Source organism: Aotus nancymaae, unplaced genomic scaffold (genome assembly GCF_030222135.1).
Source record: "Aotus nancymaae isolate 86718 unplaced genomic scaffold, 86718_ANA_hifiasm-v0.15.2.pri h1tg000020l, whole genome shotgun sequence".
In the NCBI taxonomy this organism is placed as follows: domain Eukaryota; kingdom Metazoa; phylum Chordata; class Mammalia; order Primates; family Aotidae; genus Aotus; species Aotus nancymaae.
The window spans coordinates 42,298,535-42,318,937 of record NW_026988432.1 but is presented as its reverse complement, the minus strand read 5'-3'; the positions used below and the strand labels follow the sequence as shown (position 1 = coordinate 42,318,937).

General features: G+C 37.4%; 1 protein-coding gene across 46 annotated transcripts in view; it reads left to right on the top strand.

Moving 5' to 3' along the window:
* Window positions 1-20,403, top strand: part of DTNA (dystrobrevin alpha) — a 381,211-nt gene that overhangs the window by 269,591 nt on the left and 91,217 nt on the right. For all 46 annotated transcript variants that reach the window (XM_012447220.3, XM_064379277.1, XM_064379287.1 and 43 more), the window contains one exon: window positions 15,659-15,872. In XM_012447220.3, coding sequence (XP_012302643.1) covers window positions 15,659-15,872 — 214 coding nt within the window. The remainder of the gene's footprint in view (window positions 1-15,658; window positions 15,873-20,403) is intronic.

Genomic DNA, 20,403 nt, shown 5'->3' with positions numbered 1-20,403 from the left:
AATTGCATTTTTTATTACAGTAAGTACAATGTAGAGTGGCACCAGATGTTTCCACTTAACTCTTATTATAGCGTATTTTATATTTTTCTAGTTAAATGTATTCAATGCTTTTTTAAAAAAGTTGTTAAAATGTGCATAACATTTTAACCATTTAAATGTATGGTTCAGTGGCATTGAATACATTCACAATGTTGTGCAAGGATCATCACTATCAGTTTTCAAAATTTTTCATCATCCCAAGCAAAAATTTTATACTCATTAATTTTTTAATATCTTGGAAATGTTGTCTCAGCCATTGTTTTCAGTGATGGACACCAAATAATAGACTAGACTCTGGGGTATAAACTAAAATGGCTGAAAGTCAAATACATGGTTAAGTGACCTTCATGGTACACCTAAAAATTGCTTGTGAAAATAAAATTACTTTACAAAACAATTCTATTTTGTCAATGACTTGTAAAATAAAAAGTATTTTTTAAAATTCTTCTGCAAATATGTTTGGCTCACCCTCCATGTGCCAAGTGCTCTGTAGAGAGAAAAGTAAACAAAACAGAAAATCAATTTATATAGTTTACATTCTAGCAAACAACAAAACAATTTCAGGTAGGGCCAAGTAATCTGAGGAAAACAAGTCAGGACGATAAGACTTGTTTTGTATCTTATCAGTGTCTACATCCTCCACAGTGTCTAGCATACACAATGCATTTAACCCATAGTCATGTGCATATGTGCTCATAAAGTGTCTATTGAGTAATGCCTGTGTGCATGACATCTTACTGAGTACCTTGAGGGACATGGAGATTATTCAGACTTGGAGCGTCACTTCAAGGACCTAGTAAATGATCCTAAGAAATCTGATATGCAGATTCTAGAGGTAGCTATTTGATAACTTGTTTAGCTTTTTTCTTGGCTTAAACCCAGTTTTTATTTCATTTTTCTTTACATTACTCTAATTTCCCAGGGCCTTTCCAAAATCTTTGCTCATCATGGTCTGTACAACTTACTTGAGCATCTTCAAAATGTTCAGCAGTAGCAAGAAATCTGAAAACCTGGATTGTCCAATAGAGGATTCTCCCTTTCTTCCCTTTTCAAAGTCCCCTCCCCAAAATAACAACAGTCCATCCTCAGGAACACTTAGATGTCTGTCAGTCAGATCATGTTGGTTCTTGGCATTATGTTTGCATTTAAAAGGGAAAAAATTTAACTGGAGCAGCATAAGAAGAAAAAATGCAATATGAGATATTTGTATTAGTTTAAATTATTCTAGATAATAATATTCCTTAGTGTACAAATTTAGTAATAGAACAACCTCAAGTTTACAATCTAATGAATGTGTTCTATTTATTATAATGCTTCAGATTTTGTAAATCAGTAGTATCAAACAGTGAATAGTGGATCTACTATCAAATAGTAATTCCACTCTCACACTTTGCTGCATAAACTGATATCTGCCCTATCAAATCCCATGAGCCAAATATCATTTTTCTGAAGGAAAAGGTGGTTACCTATAATTATGGTAGTTACAAAATCAAGTATATCTATAACACATTGAAACAAATTGTCTGTAGTTATTTGTAACCACTGATGATGTTGGGCTAGGACTTTTGCTTTATCTCCTTGTCTATCAGGATTTATAAAGTTCTATTTGTTCTAGGTGAGGACAGCATAGTACAAGAGATATTAAGTGGCTTCCCTTGGGTAAACACCAGATAAAATCATGTAATTAAAGAGCCTTACTTCTAACTTCCCAATGTTATCCAAGTGTTATGGTAAACAGTCACTGTCCTACAATGTCTGTCAAGTCTTGTCACCAAGAAACACTGGAACACTGACAAAAGCTTGTGGACCAGCAAACCTGCTGCAAACCTGATATTAATATCACCAGCCCTAAGCAGCTTACTTTTTCCAAAAAATAATCATCCTTTTTGATATAAGCAAGTATGATGCATTTTATTTTTCAATTTAAACACTGGTAAATAAAAAACAGTGATATTATATTGCAGAGAAAAATGAACTGAGAAAAATTTGTATAACTAAACAAGAATCAGAATCTGCTTCAAACATGGTCATAATCATCATTTTCTTCTCATTTATTATTCTGGGAGGATTCCACCAGGAATAGACAGAGACTTTATTAGGACCAGTGCTTAGACTATGTTTCTCCAAGAAGCAGACCTCAGGACAAAGCTTGAGCATAGAAGCATAGAAGCAACTCACCAGGGTAATGAACTTACAACTACCTGGAAACAGGAAGGGAGGAAAGCTGATAGACAGTGCAGGAATTTCCAAGAAACCTTCTGCAATGCACTCCAGAACTGTCCATTCAGGAGACAAAAGGTGGAAGTTCTAATGGAGCTGCTCTGTCCTTCATTGGTCAGTGGTTGCCTACAGGAGTAAATGTCCTCATGCATCTAGGTTGCACATGTGTGAGTGGTGGCTAGGTTCCAGGTGTTTGTAGTGAGACATCATAGGTATGCAGAAAGAGCCTGAGGCCACCCATTGTCTGGTTGCAGCTGCATCAACCTGGTTAAAAATTTATGTGGTACCAGTCACTTGTGCAGGGACAGGAGAAAAAGGCAGGGCCAAGAGGATTTGGAAAGGTACACAAGAGGGTTCTGAAATATCATCCACTTGATTTTCATTATTCAAGGTTCTTGATCATTATTTTTCATTGGCTTTTTTAAAAAAATGTTTTAATTGAAAAACAGTAGTGTATATTAATATGTATGGAGTACAATATGATGTGATAAGGTAGACATCGTGTAATTATTAAAATGGGCTAATTGACATATACATCTACCTTACATACTTATCGTTTCTTTGTGATGAGAACATTTAAAGTCTAATCTTTTAGCAATTTTGAAATATGCATTATTATTAACTTTAGTCACCATGCTGTGTAATACATCACTAAAACTTATCCCACTGACTTAAAAAAAAAATTTTAACAGAAATACACTCCTCATATTCTTCATACTATATTGATTTATGGATGACCTCACTCAAGTTACCTGTAAATGATCCATTATACTGATTAGCTACCTAGACATCTCTTCATCCCAAATGCTCATCCTATTACCCATGCAATTTTCTATGCACCAGGGAGCTGGGCCACAGCTATTTTCCCAATGAATAAATAAAATAGATCTTGTTATTTATTTTTATTTATTCTCATTGCACAGACAATTGTGCAGGTATAGATATACAGTACAGAACAAATGCAAAAAACTAATACTTCACAGCCAGTTGCTGCTTACTCACTTTTTTCAATGGCCAGGTGTCCTTTGTCTATTTGAGTTTATGTTGGCCAGATGGGCACATGATTCAGTGTCAGTGAGTTCAAATATTCTAAAGGACAAGTAGGAGACAGTTCCTCATGGTTGCCAGCCATATCAAAGCTCTTTCAGAATGTGGCCTCTGGCTTCTAGGATTATGGCCACAGCTCCAGTTAGTTAGTACATAAGAAATAAGAAAGGTTCTGTGGGAAACTATGCCCAATAAAGCCTTGTGGAACTTACTTAGAACACTGAGGTAAAGGGAAAGCTTCTAGGGATTATGCATAGTCCCAGGCATGCAGTAGGTGCCCTACTCTATTCCATTCACTAAGCATTATTGAGCACCCAGTTTGAACAAGGTATTATGCAAAGAGTTGAGAAGAATACAAAGATGAACAAGGCATAACCCATGTCCTCAAGATGCTAGCATGTAGTGCTGTGGTTTTTAAGTTTACTCCCCACATGTCTTTTGGAGAAACTGATGAAACCCATGGACCCATGTTTCAAAATGTACATGACCCTAAGGATAAAATTTAGCTTATGATTTTATATTTAGCTCATAATTTTATATGAATTAGAATTCATAATTCAATTATGGAGTGATGCAAAAAATTCAGGGAAAACTTGTCTATTAATAACTATGGAAAATGCATAATATCATAAACAGTCCAATAGATATGTGAGGGGCTCTGGGAGCAGCAACATAAGGGAGAAAGTAATTCTACCAGAGGGTATCAGAATGAGCATCCTCCGGGACATGGCATGTGTGTGCTACCTTGAGGGATGGTGATTGTAGGGTGCACCTGGTGGAGGGACCAGGCTGAGTAAAGGCATATACAAGAAAGCCAAGGGAATGTTCTGGAATTTAAGAAGTCCAGTGTGGCTAGAGCAGAGGACTCTTGGAAGAAGCTGGAGAACAGTGGCAAATGGGACTACACACTAGTAGACTGAGGTACAAATACTGATTTTCATGCTTAGCCTGTTGGATTTTACTCAATAGGCAATAAAGAATGGCAAGACCAGAGCAGACCCTTATAATATTTCTTAGGATAGATAGAAAGAGACAGAAAGGGGTGAGTAGGAGGCTTGCTTCTAAGTAGAAGGCTTTTACAAGCCTAGACGAGGACACTAGAATGTAGGGAATGGTAAGACCACATTAAAGATGTGAAGTCTAAAACCCTGTATAAAATGACTATCCACTGGAGAAATAAGATACAAGATTTTCTTGCTTCTAAAGTTATTAATATTCTGAATAAAGTTAAACACTGACAATGAGAAATTAGTTATCATTCAGATCTTTCTTTTCATTTACCTTCTCTTATTATTTTTATAATCCTTGGTATAATACTTTAAAAATAATGGGCTTAATAAATGCTTGTTCAATTGAATGTTGTTAGATTTAATTTATAGTTTGACAGCTATTGAGTCAACAATTTTTATACCTCATTTTGAATAATGATACTGGTCTACAGGCACAATTTAAGGAATACTGAATACCTTTTCCTAATAGCCAATGGATGTACTGCCAGGGCCTGTGAAGATTGGCATGATATTCAATTTGATTTTACACCAGAAATATGTTGTAGACCTTTTCATGAAGGTTTATTACATCACCTTAACCAGGAAATTAAAGTGAAACTAAAATGTTATCTCTGTAAGATATGATAGCTCTCTCTAAGGATCCTTAACAAAGAAAACTACCTTGGAGATAAAAGCATGCTTTCAGAACAAGAAAGACATTGAGATTGGAAGCATAAAAACACTCAGTGAGCTACTCAGGTGTTGTTTGGGTTCACTTTTATAAAGGTATAGCTCATGCTCACGAATGGAAAACAAATCTAAAGATTGTGCTTTTTGTGACATTTTCTTTCTGATTTCAATGTTTGGTTAATGTGGGTGATGACTAATAGAGTCAGTGTAATCACATCAAAATATGTCTATTGACCCTGGCAAAGCATACTATTTAACTGAGTCCTTTTTTAAAAACACTATTTTGTCATGATAAGAGGTCTGAATAATGGCACAAAAATAAACTATTTATTTTAGAGCTCTTAACAGCTAGGTAATTTGCACCTGGCTTTCTTGGCCACCGTGCTCCCAAGAAATTCCTCTGAATCAAAGGAGCAACAGTTTTCTGTTGTTCCTGTCTCTTGTCTAACTCCATTCTTTCAGTTGTGATCCATAGCAGTGATTCTCAAACTTCGTTGCCTAACAAAATCACCACAGGAGCTGATTATACCTAGGGATGTCCTGGCCACACTCAAGACCTTTGGAATCAGAGGCAATAGTTTGAGACCCACTCATGGCTCTAAAGAACAGCCCTGGTTTCCACCACCATACTTCTTAGCTTTAGATGGGGCTCTGAATTAGCTCACATGGTAGTCTGAAAATGAAATAAAACATTTAACTTTATGAGATTCCAATTTTTAATGAAATACAAAAGCAAAAATATTCACTCATTAAAAAATTAAGTGTTATATACTGGGTAATAGAAAAGAATACTTAGTTATAGATTCTGCTTTCCTGTAAGCCCCAACACAAATTTCTCTGGCTCTATCAAGTTAATACAGAATCTAAATGCATCATCATAATTGTTTGCTCTGTGCCATTGTTCACTGAATCCACTTCTTCCTGGTGCATCCTTCCCTCCTTATCTCCATCCATGCACTTTCTATTGTGTTTTAGGAATCAACTTGAGCCTTACCTCCTCTTCCAAATCTTTACAAAGTTTCCAGCCCACAATAGCATTTCTGAATTTTGAGCTCCTATAGCACTTTTCTTTTTAATCTGCACTGTGGATGTGGGCTTTTGATAACATAGTGTCTTGTGGTGATTTTCAGTTAGCTCATCTGAGTGTGTCTCTCCCCATGAGACTTACAATCTTTTTTATAGTCAGGTTCTCATATTTTGTTAAACCACCAATAACATCAATCATAATGCATTGTAGAGCCTTAAAAATGCTGAATTTAATTTCTTTTGAAACTATTATGGAATCTAGCTGCTTGTTCCATTTCCCGACTCTGTGTGTATATGCATATGGCAGTCTTTCTCCATATGTTACAGCCTGCATGTGTGATTGATGCATGGCAACTAGTGATACACTGAAATATCCCTTTTTTCTGATGAGCTGAGACTCTCTAAATTTCAAGATAGGTATTTGATTTGAAATTGAACTAAACTTAACCTAGTTAGTATATTAGCTATGGAGTAACCTAGTTACTAGTTTACTATGATACAGTCTCTCATGGATTTATAGCATCATTTCATCCATTAAAGGGAAAACAAATCTCAGGTTATAGAATAAAGTTCATATTAAGGGACAAACATCTTTTAAACTGACAGAGTGAAGCAAAGAATTGAAAGAATTTTTTTGTGGGTGGAAAATTTTTATAATTCTACCTGAATATGACAGTAAATTTTAACGCCTATTTGCTCTCAAAAATAAGAATAATGCCTAAAATTTATATAATACTTTATATTTTACTGTTTTCTCATACATTTTCATTGTTCCTCAGAACACTATCAGAAAGGATATTATTATTCCTATAGTACAAATGAAGAAACACTTGAATCCCAATCTGTCTCTCAGCTCATATTTCTCTATAAGAGAAAATAGATATACATATCTATAAATATCAAATTGTACTGTATACCTTTGAATATATACAATTTTATATGTCAATTAAGTATTTTAAAATATAAAAGGAGAGAAAATGGATTATTATTGCATGCTCAATGCACTTATTTAATCTCTCTATCTCCTCCCTCTCCAACACACATATAGGTTCTGTGTGATCAGATACCTGCCTATCTTGTACACTCCAATTCTAGAAACCAGAACAGCACTGCAACACAGTAAGGACTGAAGAAATACTTATTGTATGAAAGAAGTTATAAGGCTAACATGGAAGGCTGCAAAATGCAGCCAGTGACAGCTTAGGGTAATGAGTCTATGAGGAACCTAATGTCGCCCCTAACATTCTCAAGGGGCTAAGATCCTCTCCCCTCCTCCTCACACCCCAGTTCTGTGAAGCTTGGCCCACCTGTGAGCTCCTTAAAAGCATTTTTACTTAAAGTCTACTTGGCACTTGGAATACTGAATGAAACTTTCCATTGGAGAGTTGTCATAGGAGCAAGAAAATGCTTATAAGAGTGTTCATCTGTTCATTCTAAGGACATCGGAACTTTGTTGGATAACTAAAAGAATGAATCTCCATAATTAACTTTTCTACAAGCTAGCAAACATATTTTAAGAATCTGCTATGTGAAAGAACCCAATTTGGTGCTTCAAATCTGGCGTGTAAGCTAATCAGAAATATTACCTGAACTTTGTTCTCATACTCTGAAGAGTGTGGTTGCAGTGAAAATATTGCACTGAAGGTCAAGAAATGTACATCTAGGGAGGGGAGAACTGGATGCATTTTCAGGAGAAACAATTTATCTTATGTTGCTATGTGTAAGTCCACAATAGAACTCTCCCTGCATTTACCTGCATATCTCAAAAAGGGAAAAATAAGTCAAAACAGAAACCTCAGACACCCTCTGAGTGGACCCACCCTCACTTTAAGCATGGAGGGCAGGGTGGAGATTGAGGAAGCATGTGCATGGATGTACACACGCACACATATACACACACACACAACACTGTCTACACGCAAGAGGATATATGTATTTCAATAGTAGATCAACAGATTATATCCAATTTCCAGTGTAACTACAATTTCCTTTTCTCCTAATTAACAAAGCACATCATAATGCAATGAGTGACCTTCTTACAGATGTAACTCTCAAACCCCTATAAAATAATGTGTATTTACATAATTATACAAATCACTCTTAAACTGCATAAATTAATTGATGGTAATCAGCTTCTTGTAATACACTTCACAACACATGAACACATATCAGGCTGTCTTGATGCCAAAGGACTGAGAACTACTGACTTCAAGAAGTGCTTCTTATACTTTAATGTGAATACAAACTGCCTAGACATGTTGTTAAAATGCAGATTATGATACTCTAGGTCTGGGTGGGAGCCTAAGATGCAGCATTTCTAAAAAAAAAAACCTGTGCTTTGTTGCTACAAGTGTGATGTTGGACCAGAAGTACCACCAGGAACCCATTTTACAACCTTTTAGGTAATTCCAGTGTACAGCCACAGTTGAGAATCACTATTCCATAATAACTAAAGCTAAGTCACTAGAAGATAATTGTCTACTGACCTTTCCCAGCTGCAAGCCCTTTGAAAACCTTCTAAAAGTTTATAAATCAGTGGTTTTCAGAATCACCTGGAGAGTTTTGTCAAAACTTTTTTCCATTTTCTTATATTTTGGAATCAGGAGGTGGTAGAGGCTGGGTTGGAGAATTTTGAGATCACTAAATGCCTTAGAAAAAGAATATCATGCTTAGAATCTGAGATATGGATGCAGCCTCAGGGGTCCAAGAAAGGCTGGCCCTGGACTAAATCATAAAGTAGACTAAATCCGAAGTTGTCTTTTTGATATTTCTCTCCCCCACATTTTATCCTACTTATATGATTCTACTATTTCTAACAAAGTTTATAACATCAGCTATTTCTATCTAGGTATAACTGTGTTTGTCATTTTAGCACTTTTCCCAGGGATGCTTGAATTGAAGTCATCTCTGTAAATGAAGGACTCCATCTCCCATTAAAATAGCACAAGATGGGCCAGGTGCTGTGGCTCATGCCTGTAATCCCAGCACTGTGGGAGGCCGAGGCAGTTGGATCACAAGGTCAGGAGATCGAGACCATTCTGGTCAACATGGTGAAACCCCATCTCTACTTAAAATACAAAAATTAGCTGGGTGTGGTTGTGTGTGCCTGTAATCCCAGCTACTCCGGAGGCTGAGGCAGGAGAATTTCTTGAACCCAGGAGGAAGAGATTGCAGTGAGCCGAGATTGTGCCACTGCACTCCAACCTAGGAGACAAAGTGAGACTTCGTCTCAAAAAAAAAATAGCACAAGATGTCAGAAAACAGATTAAAAATATCTCTTGAGATCAAAAAACTCTACCCACCTACAACTCTTCCCCAACACCCTAACTTAGCCCTTTTCTACCTGTGACTGCCTGGATTTATAGAAAACCATTGAAGCTTTGTCTATTTTTATTTATGTATATAAAGACAAACTCTCAAGTATTAATAATGCCTGAAATCAACACCAATATTGTTACTTTTAAGATTCCATGAAGAACTAAATATTAGCTTAAGAATGCATTTTGTCTATTCCCGATATGTTATTGTTAACTAAGGAATTTCATTATGCAAACTGTTGCCTTTCCTAATATATTAATATAAAATATACGCAATTGTATAGATGAGGGAACTCCTATCGCCTGTGCTTAGTAGCAGGTGCTCTATTATGGATGACTGATAGCTATTTAGTAAAATATGCGCAGTGCCATCTAGTGGTGCATAATCATTATTGCACAATCTAAATGTCATTAAAATGATTTAACTAGCACAACAGTAAGCAACGTATTTATACAACTGTCAGACTTTTAAAACAGACTTCTTAATAACTTCCTAATGAATCTCACCTCAATATTTCTTAATGTTCCTATTTAAATAAACAAAAGGCTTGTGATACTTAAATTTCTCAACAATAACTAATATATATTGAATGCTTGTTTTAAGCACTATGTGAAGTGCTTTATGTGAATTATCTCATTTGATCCCCCCAAACAACCCTGTAGTGGAGAAAACAGTGTTGTCCTCATTTTATACAGGCGAGGAAACTGAAACATAAGGAAGTTAAGTGACTTGCCCAAGGTCATAGGGACAGTCAGTAGGGGAACCCAGTCACTGTCCTGGTTCCTGCATCTTCTACGCTATGATTACACCTCCCAAGGTAGTTGTCAGTGAAATAAAGTTTCCAGGAAACCTTTAGGAAAGATAGCCTCCTCACTGCGTTTCTAATAATCCAATATGGTAAAATCAATTTAAACTCCACTAACTCAAAATTTATGACAACTAAACTGAATAAGTGTCTGCTTTTGTGGCTGGAATGCACTTTGTGATTTTTTTTTTTACTTCACCCACATAATATGTCATCAAGATTATGGGTTGATTAATTTATTGAAATCAGGATACTTGGCTAAAACTTAGTTTTTGACACACAGGTCTTAAAACTTGATAATAGATTAGTATGGCTTAGGTCAGAGTGTATTTATTTATTTTAATACAAATAGCTCATTTGTTGAGCACCTATTATGTAAGTACATGTTCCCTTTTAATCTCACTATAACTTCTTCTGGACGGCATTCATTTCCTCATTTATAAAAAAGGAATAGTACAATGTATAAACAAAATATTATTACATTTTATTTTTATTAATAAAATTTTCCCAGTTTTACAGTTATTTCTGGAGCCAAGAATGAAACCTTAATCTTTGTGGCTGTAAAATCTTAATTCTTTCCACTGTGCCACCCCTGGAAATTAGGGGTACAATGTGCATGACTACAGTTTTTTCTGCATAATACCACCTTATATGCAAAAATACCGCCAGCTCTTATTTGAACTAAAACATGTTCATATGCTCCAACTACTTCCCACTGTGTGCCTGTCCATCTCCTTTCTTTCCTTAAAGTCAGAAATGACATTTTTAAGCTGCATTCCTGATCCTGTTGCTCTCCTGCTTAAAACCCATGTCTTCATACTCAGCATAAACAGCCAAATCCTCATTGTAGTTATCGTGCTCCTGCAACCTTATCTTGTTCTGCTGGCCCCATCATGACCGTATCATAATCCCATTTTATACCTAGCATGCTGTATGTCACAGAGTGTCACCATTTCTGACCATCCACTTGTGTGGTTATGTGAGTCATGTCTGTATTTCCACCAGACTGTTAGCTCACATAGGCAAGAACCACACTCGTATTGTTTGTATTGAGTCCCCAGAATCTACCACAGTGTTTGCGCATAATTATGAAAACTAGCTTTACTTAAATCGTTTTTAATAATCTGTTCTCACAGTTAGCCAGAATTATATTATTTTTCATAAAATATTTTTCTTTATGTTTCCTTATATTAGGGCCTTGAATGTGTAGGCACATAAATGGAGAATATTTATGTTTAATAACTTTCATATGATTTCTATATATTTGTTTATAATAAACAATTATTATCTCCTACACTACATGCCATATTCCAAGCATTTTACAGGCATTATATTATTCAATTATCATAGTAATCATCTGAAAGTAGATGCTATTTTGAGTTCCATTTTTCTAACATGAAGATTCAGAGGAGTTAAGTAATTTGACTGACAGTATTCCTAGGATTCAAAACAATGTCTGTGATTCTTCAGGACTATGCCTTATTGCTTTCTTGGAAAGCAAATGCATCCTTAGAAAACCCTGTTTGACTGTTGAGTCATTTCTTTGTCATTCTCTCATTTAGTCAAAAGATATTTACCAAGTTCCTATGATGCATAAGGCACTGTGATGGGCACTGGGGATGTGAACCGTTATCACAATAGATACAGTCTCGTTCTGTGCCACATGCAACACAGAATGGGAAACAGACAACCTGTTAGTCCACCCAAGAGTGCCCACTACATGCTGTGATGGGAAGGACAGAGCTCTAAGGTGGCACATACGAGGGATATAAAACCTGGAGACAGGGTTTCTGACCCAGCCCAGAAAGACCTTCTTGAGGAAGTGATGTTGACACCAAGGTATAGTAGATGAGAAGTATGCAGGGGCTAGATGAAAAAAGAAAAGTAAGAGAAAGTACTGAAAGCCTTGTTTAGATTTCAAATTAATGGGAAGTTATTAAAGGACTGTAAGCAGCATACAAGTGACATGTCAAATTTACAGTTTAGAAATCACACTCTGGCTGCAGTGAGTAGGAAGGAAGTACAGAAAGGATGAAACAAGAACTGACTCGGCCAACCAGCAAGTGTGAATAGCATTGGGTAACAAAACTGGGTGGTGGCAATAAAGGTTCATGGAAATGGTGGGATTACAGTGATGTTTAGGAGATATGCAGTCCATAGGACTTGGTCATTGGTGGAACCCAGGAATTAAATCTCCCTGGAGAGAGAATAGGGAGCGGGAGGGGTTGTGGCATTCACCAAAGAAGGGAATCCCAGAGCAGCCAAGGGGAGAGATGAGTGTGGGCTGCTCACGCTGAAACTGCAGTACCTAAGGAACTCTTATGTGGGACGCTCCTGCAGTCACTCCTATGGGCCTGGATAATTCCACCCCTGGGAATTCTAAAAGGTTCTCTATCCCTTATAATGGCTCATCGAGAGAGAGAAAACATCCAGATTTCCTCCCTCTGCCAGTAGCCATTTAGCTTTCTTGACACTCACAGTCCATGCTCCTCTCTCCAGATGCCTGTTCCACATGATCCACAACCAGGAATTAGGTGAGAATAGGTCACAGGGAACAAGCAGGACGGCAGGCTGGATATCATCAGCATTGTTCTCTTTGTATCCTGCACCCAGACACATCCTGAGGACCAGATCCAGAAGATTCACAGATCAAATCTATAGGGAATAATTAGAGAAATCCCATATCTTCCCCACTAGAATTTAAATAAATAAATAAATAAATTTTGTTTTTAAATTCCATTTCCCTGGAAGAGTTTTGCTTGCTAGATTGAAGAGTTAGATAAGTAACACCAAGAAATACAAATAATTTCCTTGTTGATTAATTCTTGACATACAGAGAAGGTTGCAAATTTGAAATCACTTGTATCTGAGTTTTTCCAAAACTAATAAATATTTAAGTATTTTAGTTGGTATGTGATTTGTATTCATCTGCTCCAAATCAGAGATACATCACAATATATTTTTCTTTCGACATGACTCACATTAGTCTATTCTTGTTCATCTATAATGCATTGTCTGCTACATACCAGGAACTACCACTTTTTACTCTATGCATTTTTGCATTTTAGGAATACCAGCCCCATTTTATAGATGAAGTAAGTGAGACGCTAAGCCTTAGAGGATAAGAGGTCATACACTTGTTATAGAAGTGCTAGATTTGCAGCCTAGGTCTTTGATCCAAATCCAGTGCTCCTTGAACACAGGTATCTTCCCTTCATAACATAAAACATTATTTTGAGTAATTGTTAAAAGTAACAGCAAACATCCAAGTGAAGGATACAATAAAGGTTCTATGTAACCTGTTTTATTTTTTTAGTTTGGGGATTTGCAAAACCCACTCATCTCTTAGATCTCAACATGCACATAAAGTTAGTTATGAGAGCCATACTTTAGGTTTTCATTTTTCTTTATGCTTAATTTGAAAATAAGAATGTCTGCACAGGTTGCTGTCTCCGTTAGGGTCCTGTGGTTAGAGATCCTGCAGTTAAACTTAGCTTGGGAAAAGGATCTGACTTCAAAAGACTGTTGGCTAGCTGGCTCATTTGTTATTATAATGGAAGAAATTGGTGATAGTGTTCTCCTATACCAAAAGTAAGAAACCATAGATCTGTTCTGAAAAACGAAAGTAAAGAGAGAAGCCAAGAAAACAGTCACATAGCTCAATGCTAGGCATTCCTAGTAGAAGCTGATGCTAGTTTTGCTTATTAGATATAGAGCCAGGAGTGAGCAATGAGGTGGAAGACAAAAAACAGGGAGCTGTTAGTGAAAGAGTACATACACAGCACATATTTCTCAAGAACTAAAACAAATTGTTATATTTCATTGAGAATAAACAAAATAATTACTTGCAAATGCAAAAGCATAATGAAAAGTCAACCTTAAATGGGGAAGATGTGGAGGAACGGGAACTCCCATACACTGTTGATGGGAATGTAAAACGGTTCAACTACTTCGGAAAATACTTTGGAACTTTCTGTAAAAATTAAACATTCACCTACCGTGAAACCCAGTCTTTTCATTTCTAAGTATTTACTTAATATTTTTAATGATTTTATTTTTTATTTATTTTTTTTTTTTGAGGCGGAGTTTCGCTCGTTACCCAGGCTGGAGTGCAATGGCGCGATCACGGCTCACCGCAACCTCCGCCTCCTGAGTTCAGGCAATTCTCCTGCCTCAGCCTCCTGAGTAGCTGGGATTACAGGCACGCGCCACCATGCCCAGCTAATTTTTTGTATTAGTAGAGACGGGGTTTCACCATGTTGACCAGAACGGTCTCGATCTCTTGACCTCGTGATCCACCCGTCTCTATTTTTAATGATTTTAATACTTTGAATCTCTCATTATCTGAGAGAAATGGAAGCCATATACCTATATAGAGACTTGTATGTGATTGTTCATGGCAACTTTATTCATAAACAAAAGCTGAAAAACACCCCAAATGTTCATCAACAAGTGAGTTGATAACCAAATTGTGATATATCCACATAATGGAATACTACTCAGCAATAAAAAAGAACCAAGTATTGATATATTCAGCAATATATGTATGAATTTCAAAATAGTTAACACTAAGTAAAAGAATCCAGACCCAAAAAAGAGTGTTTACTATATAATTACCATTATTAAGAACTGAAAATTGTGACAGAAAGCAGATCAATGGTTGCCTGGAACAGGGAATGAGGGTGGATTACAGAAGAGAATGAGAAAGATTTTGAGGGTGATGACATGTTCTTTATCTTGATCATGGTCATGGTTTCTGGGATCTCATAACAATACTTCAGGGCAAATAGGGAAGAACATAGAAACAGTTTTCTTGACTATCCTAATGAAAGTAACCATGACTTAAATCAGCTGGTATAACGCAGCCGGGAAACTGCTTGATCTTGACCAGCTTAGTTCCGTGATACATGACTTAGTTCTGCTGCTGCTGCATTGTATAGATAACCTTTCCTTTTTACCTTGTCTTCTTGCCTATGTTAACTTTCTTTTTTTTTTTCTTATTTCCAACTGCATACTACCAAAAAACACATAAATAAATGAAAACATTTTAAATCTCAAACGGAATTTGGACATCCTTTCAAACACTAGAATTTAAGTGCTGGCCTTTTCTTTTTGAGGGGTACAGTGTGCAGTGGGGAAATAACTTTTAAACTGATAGACTTGGATCTGAATACCAGTTCTGCCACTGACTTCTCTTCTACTTTTGAATTTGTCAGTTCAGTTTCCAGATCCTCAGTTATCTTACATGTAACATGGGGATAATAGCTGTACTTCAAGGATGATGGTGAAGATTGAAAATAACTATCTATTGTGGTAGTCAGCAAATCATTTGCTTGCTATTATATAATGCACATCAAGCCTTAGAGATAATGCACAGTCTATGTTCATTTACTTATGTTGACCCCCTACAACAGCTGCACACATGTGAGATACCTAGAAAAAAACAGGGCAGAGGGACGTGTGAAGTAGTGTATTTGTCTTCCATGTACTTTGGGCTGATGTATTGACTCTGCTTTAATCGTAGTGCACCTGGTGGATATATGGAATGTCATAGAAGCATTGCGGGAAAATGCTCTGAACAACCTGGACCCAAACATTGAGCTCAACGTGGCCCGCTTAGAGGCTGTACTCTCCACCATTTTTTACCAGCTCAACAAACGGATGCCAACCACTCACCAAATCCACGTAGAGCAGTCCATCAGCCTCCTCCTTAACTTCCTGCTTGCAGCCTTTGATCCGTAAGCACCCTCTGAATGTCTGTTCCTCTCTACATGTTAGGTTTCCAGTTCCTCTCTTACTTGGTTGTTTTCCCAAATAATTTTCCATCACTTTTTTTAAACTCTCTTTTCTCTTACATCGGATGCATATGTCAGTAAAGCCTCCATGTGTTTAATATAAATTTTAAATGCTGTAAAGACTAGAGAGTACAATGGTGCCAGAGGAACTTGAGGACGATTGTATTTTATGTGCTGACCTTTAGTTAACTCATCCCATGCTTCCTGGAAGCTGTGGATGCTTGAGAGGGTTGCCTGTGGAGCGATTTAATGAAGCGTGAAGTGGGAGGATGTTAACTCTCTTCTTTGCAAATTGTTTAAAACAGTGTTTCTGAGGTGTCCTAACAAGGCCCTAGAGCAAACAAGAGAAAAATTGAACAGGGTTTCTTGACTATCCCAGTCAAAGTAACAATGACTTGTGTTAAATGGACTGGTCACTTTAAGTGTTTCAGTCATAAGATAATAATGGGATGCTGTCCACAGACCACAACTGAAGTTCAGCTTTATTTTTGTATAATTTGCCCTTTTAGAATCAGAGAATTTCAGGGCTGGCTGAGATCTTAGACTGTTTGTCCAAATATCTCCTTTTACAGATGAAGGAATTGAAGCACAAAGAAATTGTCACTTGTTTAGTGTCTCGCAGCATGTTAGTAGCTGAGTGGGGACTTAAGTATTTAACAAAGGTTTCCTTACCTACGTATATGTGGACTCCCCTGAATTACATTCTCAGCCTACAATTCAAGAGGGCTTTTTGCCAGTAGCCTCCGGCCTGGACATAGTACCACCCCACTCCATTTCCACTGCTTGTTTTGAATGTTAAAAAGGAAAATTACTAACCTGACCTTTCAGCAATCGCATTTTAAGATTCTCAGAAGATTTTATTTAGTCTCATTATCTGGCCAGTGCTTAGAAGTGTTTACCCCGGCAGTGGAGATGTTCCAGCCAGGCTAATGTTATTTTGCAACTCACGAAAGTCACCAGCTGTCACTTTGCAACTTAGAGTGTTAACAGAATCGTTCCTGCTCAGTTTTTCCAGTGTGCGTTATTGTCTTCATGATGTTTATATTTTGAGAAATTCTCCAGTTGAGATCAACAGTTTTGCAATGAGGAGTCCAGGCTGGTAGATTCTTTGCTTCAGCTGTGCACACTTCAGAACGAGATGTGCTGCTCTGGCTTAATCACTATGGTAACTGGATGGTGGGGCAGGTAAAGAGAACTGTGATTCCATTCTAACTGGCATGAGGTGGTATCTCAGTGTGGTTTTTATTTGTATTTCTCTAATATTCAGTGATGATGAGCATTTTTTCATATGTTTCCTGGCCTCATATATGTCTTCTTTTGAAAAGTGTCTGTTCATGTCCTTCTCTCACTTTTGGATAACAACAGATGCTGGAGAGGATGTAGAGAAATAGGAACACTTTTACACTGTTGGTGGAAGTGTAAACTAGTTCAACCATTGTGGAAGACAGTGTGGCGCCTCCTCAAGGACCTAGAAATAGAAATTCCATTTGACCCAGCAATCCCATTACTGGGTGTATACCCAAAGGATTATAAATCATTCTATTATAAAGACACATGCACACATATGTTCATAGCGGCACTGTTTACAATAGCAAAGACCTGGAACCAACCCAAATGCCCATTGACGATAGACTGGAAAGTGTGGCACATATACACCATGGAATACTATGCAGACATAAAAAAAAATGAGTTCATGTCCTTTGTAGGGACATGGGTGAATCTGGAAACCATCATTCTCAGCAAACTGACACAAGAAGAGAAAATCAAACACCACATGTTCTCACTCATAGGCAGGTGTTGAACAATGAGAACACATGGACACAGGGAGGGGAGCATCACACACTGGTGTCTGTTGTGGGGAGGGGCCAAGGAAGGGACAGTGGGGGTGTGGGAAGGTCGGGGAGGGATAACATGGAGCGAAATGCCAGATGTAGGTGATGGGGAAATGGAGGCAGCAAACCACATTGCCATGTATGTACCTATGCAACAATCCTGCATGATCTGCACATGTACCCCAGAACCTAAAGTACAATAAAAAAAATAAAAAGGGAACTGTGATTCCACATGGCAGGCAGCAGAGGCAGCAGAATGGAACCTGGCCATGGCATTTCTGTAGTGGCGTTTCTAACCTGGCCCCATAATCAGACTCTGGCAGCTTTCAGATTTGCCCCTGAAGATCTCAGGGGACTTATTTGTTAGAAATGTAACAGTGGAAACTGCAAAAAGAGAAATATAATTTCCCACTAAATCCTGGAGTATTGCTAGAGAACTCATAAAGAATCAAAGCTAAAGCGTAATTTGTACCCACTCCAAACTAACAATAAGGAAGGGGTATTTTGTGAAATAATACAGGATTCACGCTTATATAGTTAGATTTTTCACTTTTGTTCAGAAATATTGGCTAGATTACTTCTATATAGAGAGCTATGAATGGTCTCTAAATAGCTGCAGAAAATATAGCTGAATCATTTCAAGATTGATGAAATGCTGAGTTTGACATCTATCTCAAGGTAAGAAGCAATTCACAAAAAGGTTCAGAAGAAATGTTTATTTGGTGCCTATTCTTCTTATAGATAGGAAGCCTCCTGGTGTATACTTTCAATAATCTCATTGTAGTAGATTTATAAACACATCCACATAGATGAATTTCACTCCAAAGATTTATGAACATATCCATGAAGAGATCCTACTTTGCAGACACTTCTGCTTTCTCTCCTTTGGCATAACAAATGAGTATAAGCAGTTCTACTGACACTCACATTTTCCATCTGATGGCATGGAATTTTGGATGAGAAATGTAAGCCATCAGGAAGTACAACTAACTGGATATGTAACTTAGAAGTGAATATAAGAAGAGAAACTTAAGAATAAAATAAACGTTCAAATTCTATTTCTTATAATAGTAAACTGCTATTTATCCAAATGAGAACTAGCATGGAAATCTGATGCCACTTCCTACCACCTGTCTCCTGACAGAGTCCAAGTGTTTAAGAGAAACTTCTGTATTTTGGCAGACATGAATGATCCTGATACTAGTAAAAGAACGATATGCTGTTGCTATTACAGAATCACAGAAACATTTAGGGGATTTTCTTCCGTTTGATGCATTCTAAATGGACATTTAAATAAACAGGGAAAAAAATTCAAAATAAAAATTAGAGATGCCTTAAGAACCTAGACTCTAAAGGAGTGATGCTAAAGATAAATAAATAAAAAGGAGGGGCAGTATTGTGATTTAAACTCATGAAGAATACCAACTTGGATTCAAAGAAACTTTGTCATTTTGTGGGGGAGGGGTGATACTTTAAGATTCACTAGACCCCCAGGCAGTTGAACTCTGTGAAGGAAGTGATAACCTGAAATGAGGATTGATGCCTCCTTTTCTGGGATGTACTTCTGAGAACCAGACTTACCTTTCCACAACCATAATTCCCCAAGAATAGCATTCCCTCTCCCACCAAAAAAAAAAAAAAATCTGGAACTCAGTTTTCATACAAGGATGCTTACTGCAAACTGTAATCAGTTTCCCGGTTACAAGGTTTCTCTCTGCTCATTGGCAAGTCAACCTCTCAGAAGATATCATAGCTACATCTGCAGGTGATTTGTACAATGTTAGAGGCGGGCAGTGGGCTCCAGTGGTCTGTGCTCATGCTTGCCATTCTGTCCCTGAAGACACGGTTCCTTGAGTCCAAAGATTTTTGTTCTTTGTGACATTCTTTTTTAAAATGGCTGTATTCCTGGGAGGGGGGTCACCCAGTGAGCAGTTACCAACCAAATTCTAAGCAAATCTCCACGGCCAGATGTTATCTTTTTTAAGGTATCTAGGGGAATGGTTGAGTGTGTCTGAGAAGGATTGGAAAGAGATGTCAGAAATAAGACCAGGGCCTGAGAGGGAAGAAGATATATGAGGAAGCAGCCAGAGCTTGCGCCAGTCTCTTCCTCTCGTCCCTTTCCTCTGATCACCCCAGGAACTCGCCTCCCACCTTCCTTTCTTTGCTGCCAGGAGCCTTCCACTCCTGTGTCTCCTCCAGAATCTCCCCAGCAAACTGTCTGCAACTTCTTCTCTCACCTCTTGTCCATATTGAATTGGGGTGGGGGGAATCTCTTTGAGGTCTTCAAAGGACCTTTAACGTTGTTATTATTATTTCATAGGAAATAGAAAGTAACTCAAAAGAAAAACATTACAGAAAGTTAAAAGATGAAAATAATTCTTTAAAGTTTATAACGTGCAGCCTTTTTGAGAGGTGCAATCACACACTCTGATGCTCTGTGGAGCCTTTTGCCTCTCATGGCCAAGTTGATCACCTTTCCACAGGTCCACCTCTCCTGCACCTGATTCTGCTATTGTCTTATAGTGCGTGTGACTGTTTATATGACTGCCTCCCACAGACTTCTTTAGGAAGGTACCGTGTTTTATTCTTCTTCTTATGAACAGCACCTGAGACCATACCCAACTCAAGAATGAATCAATGAA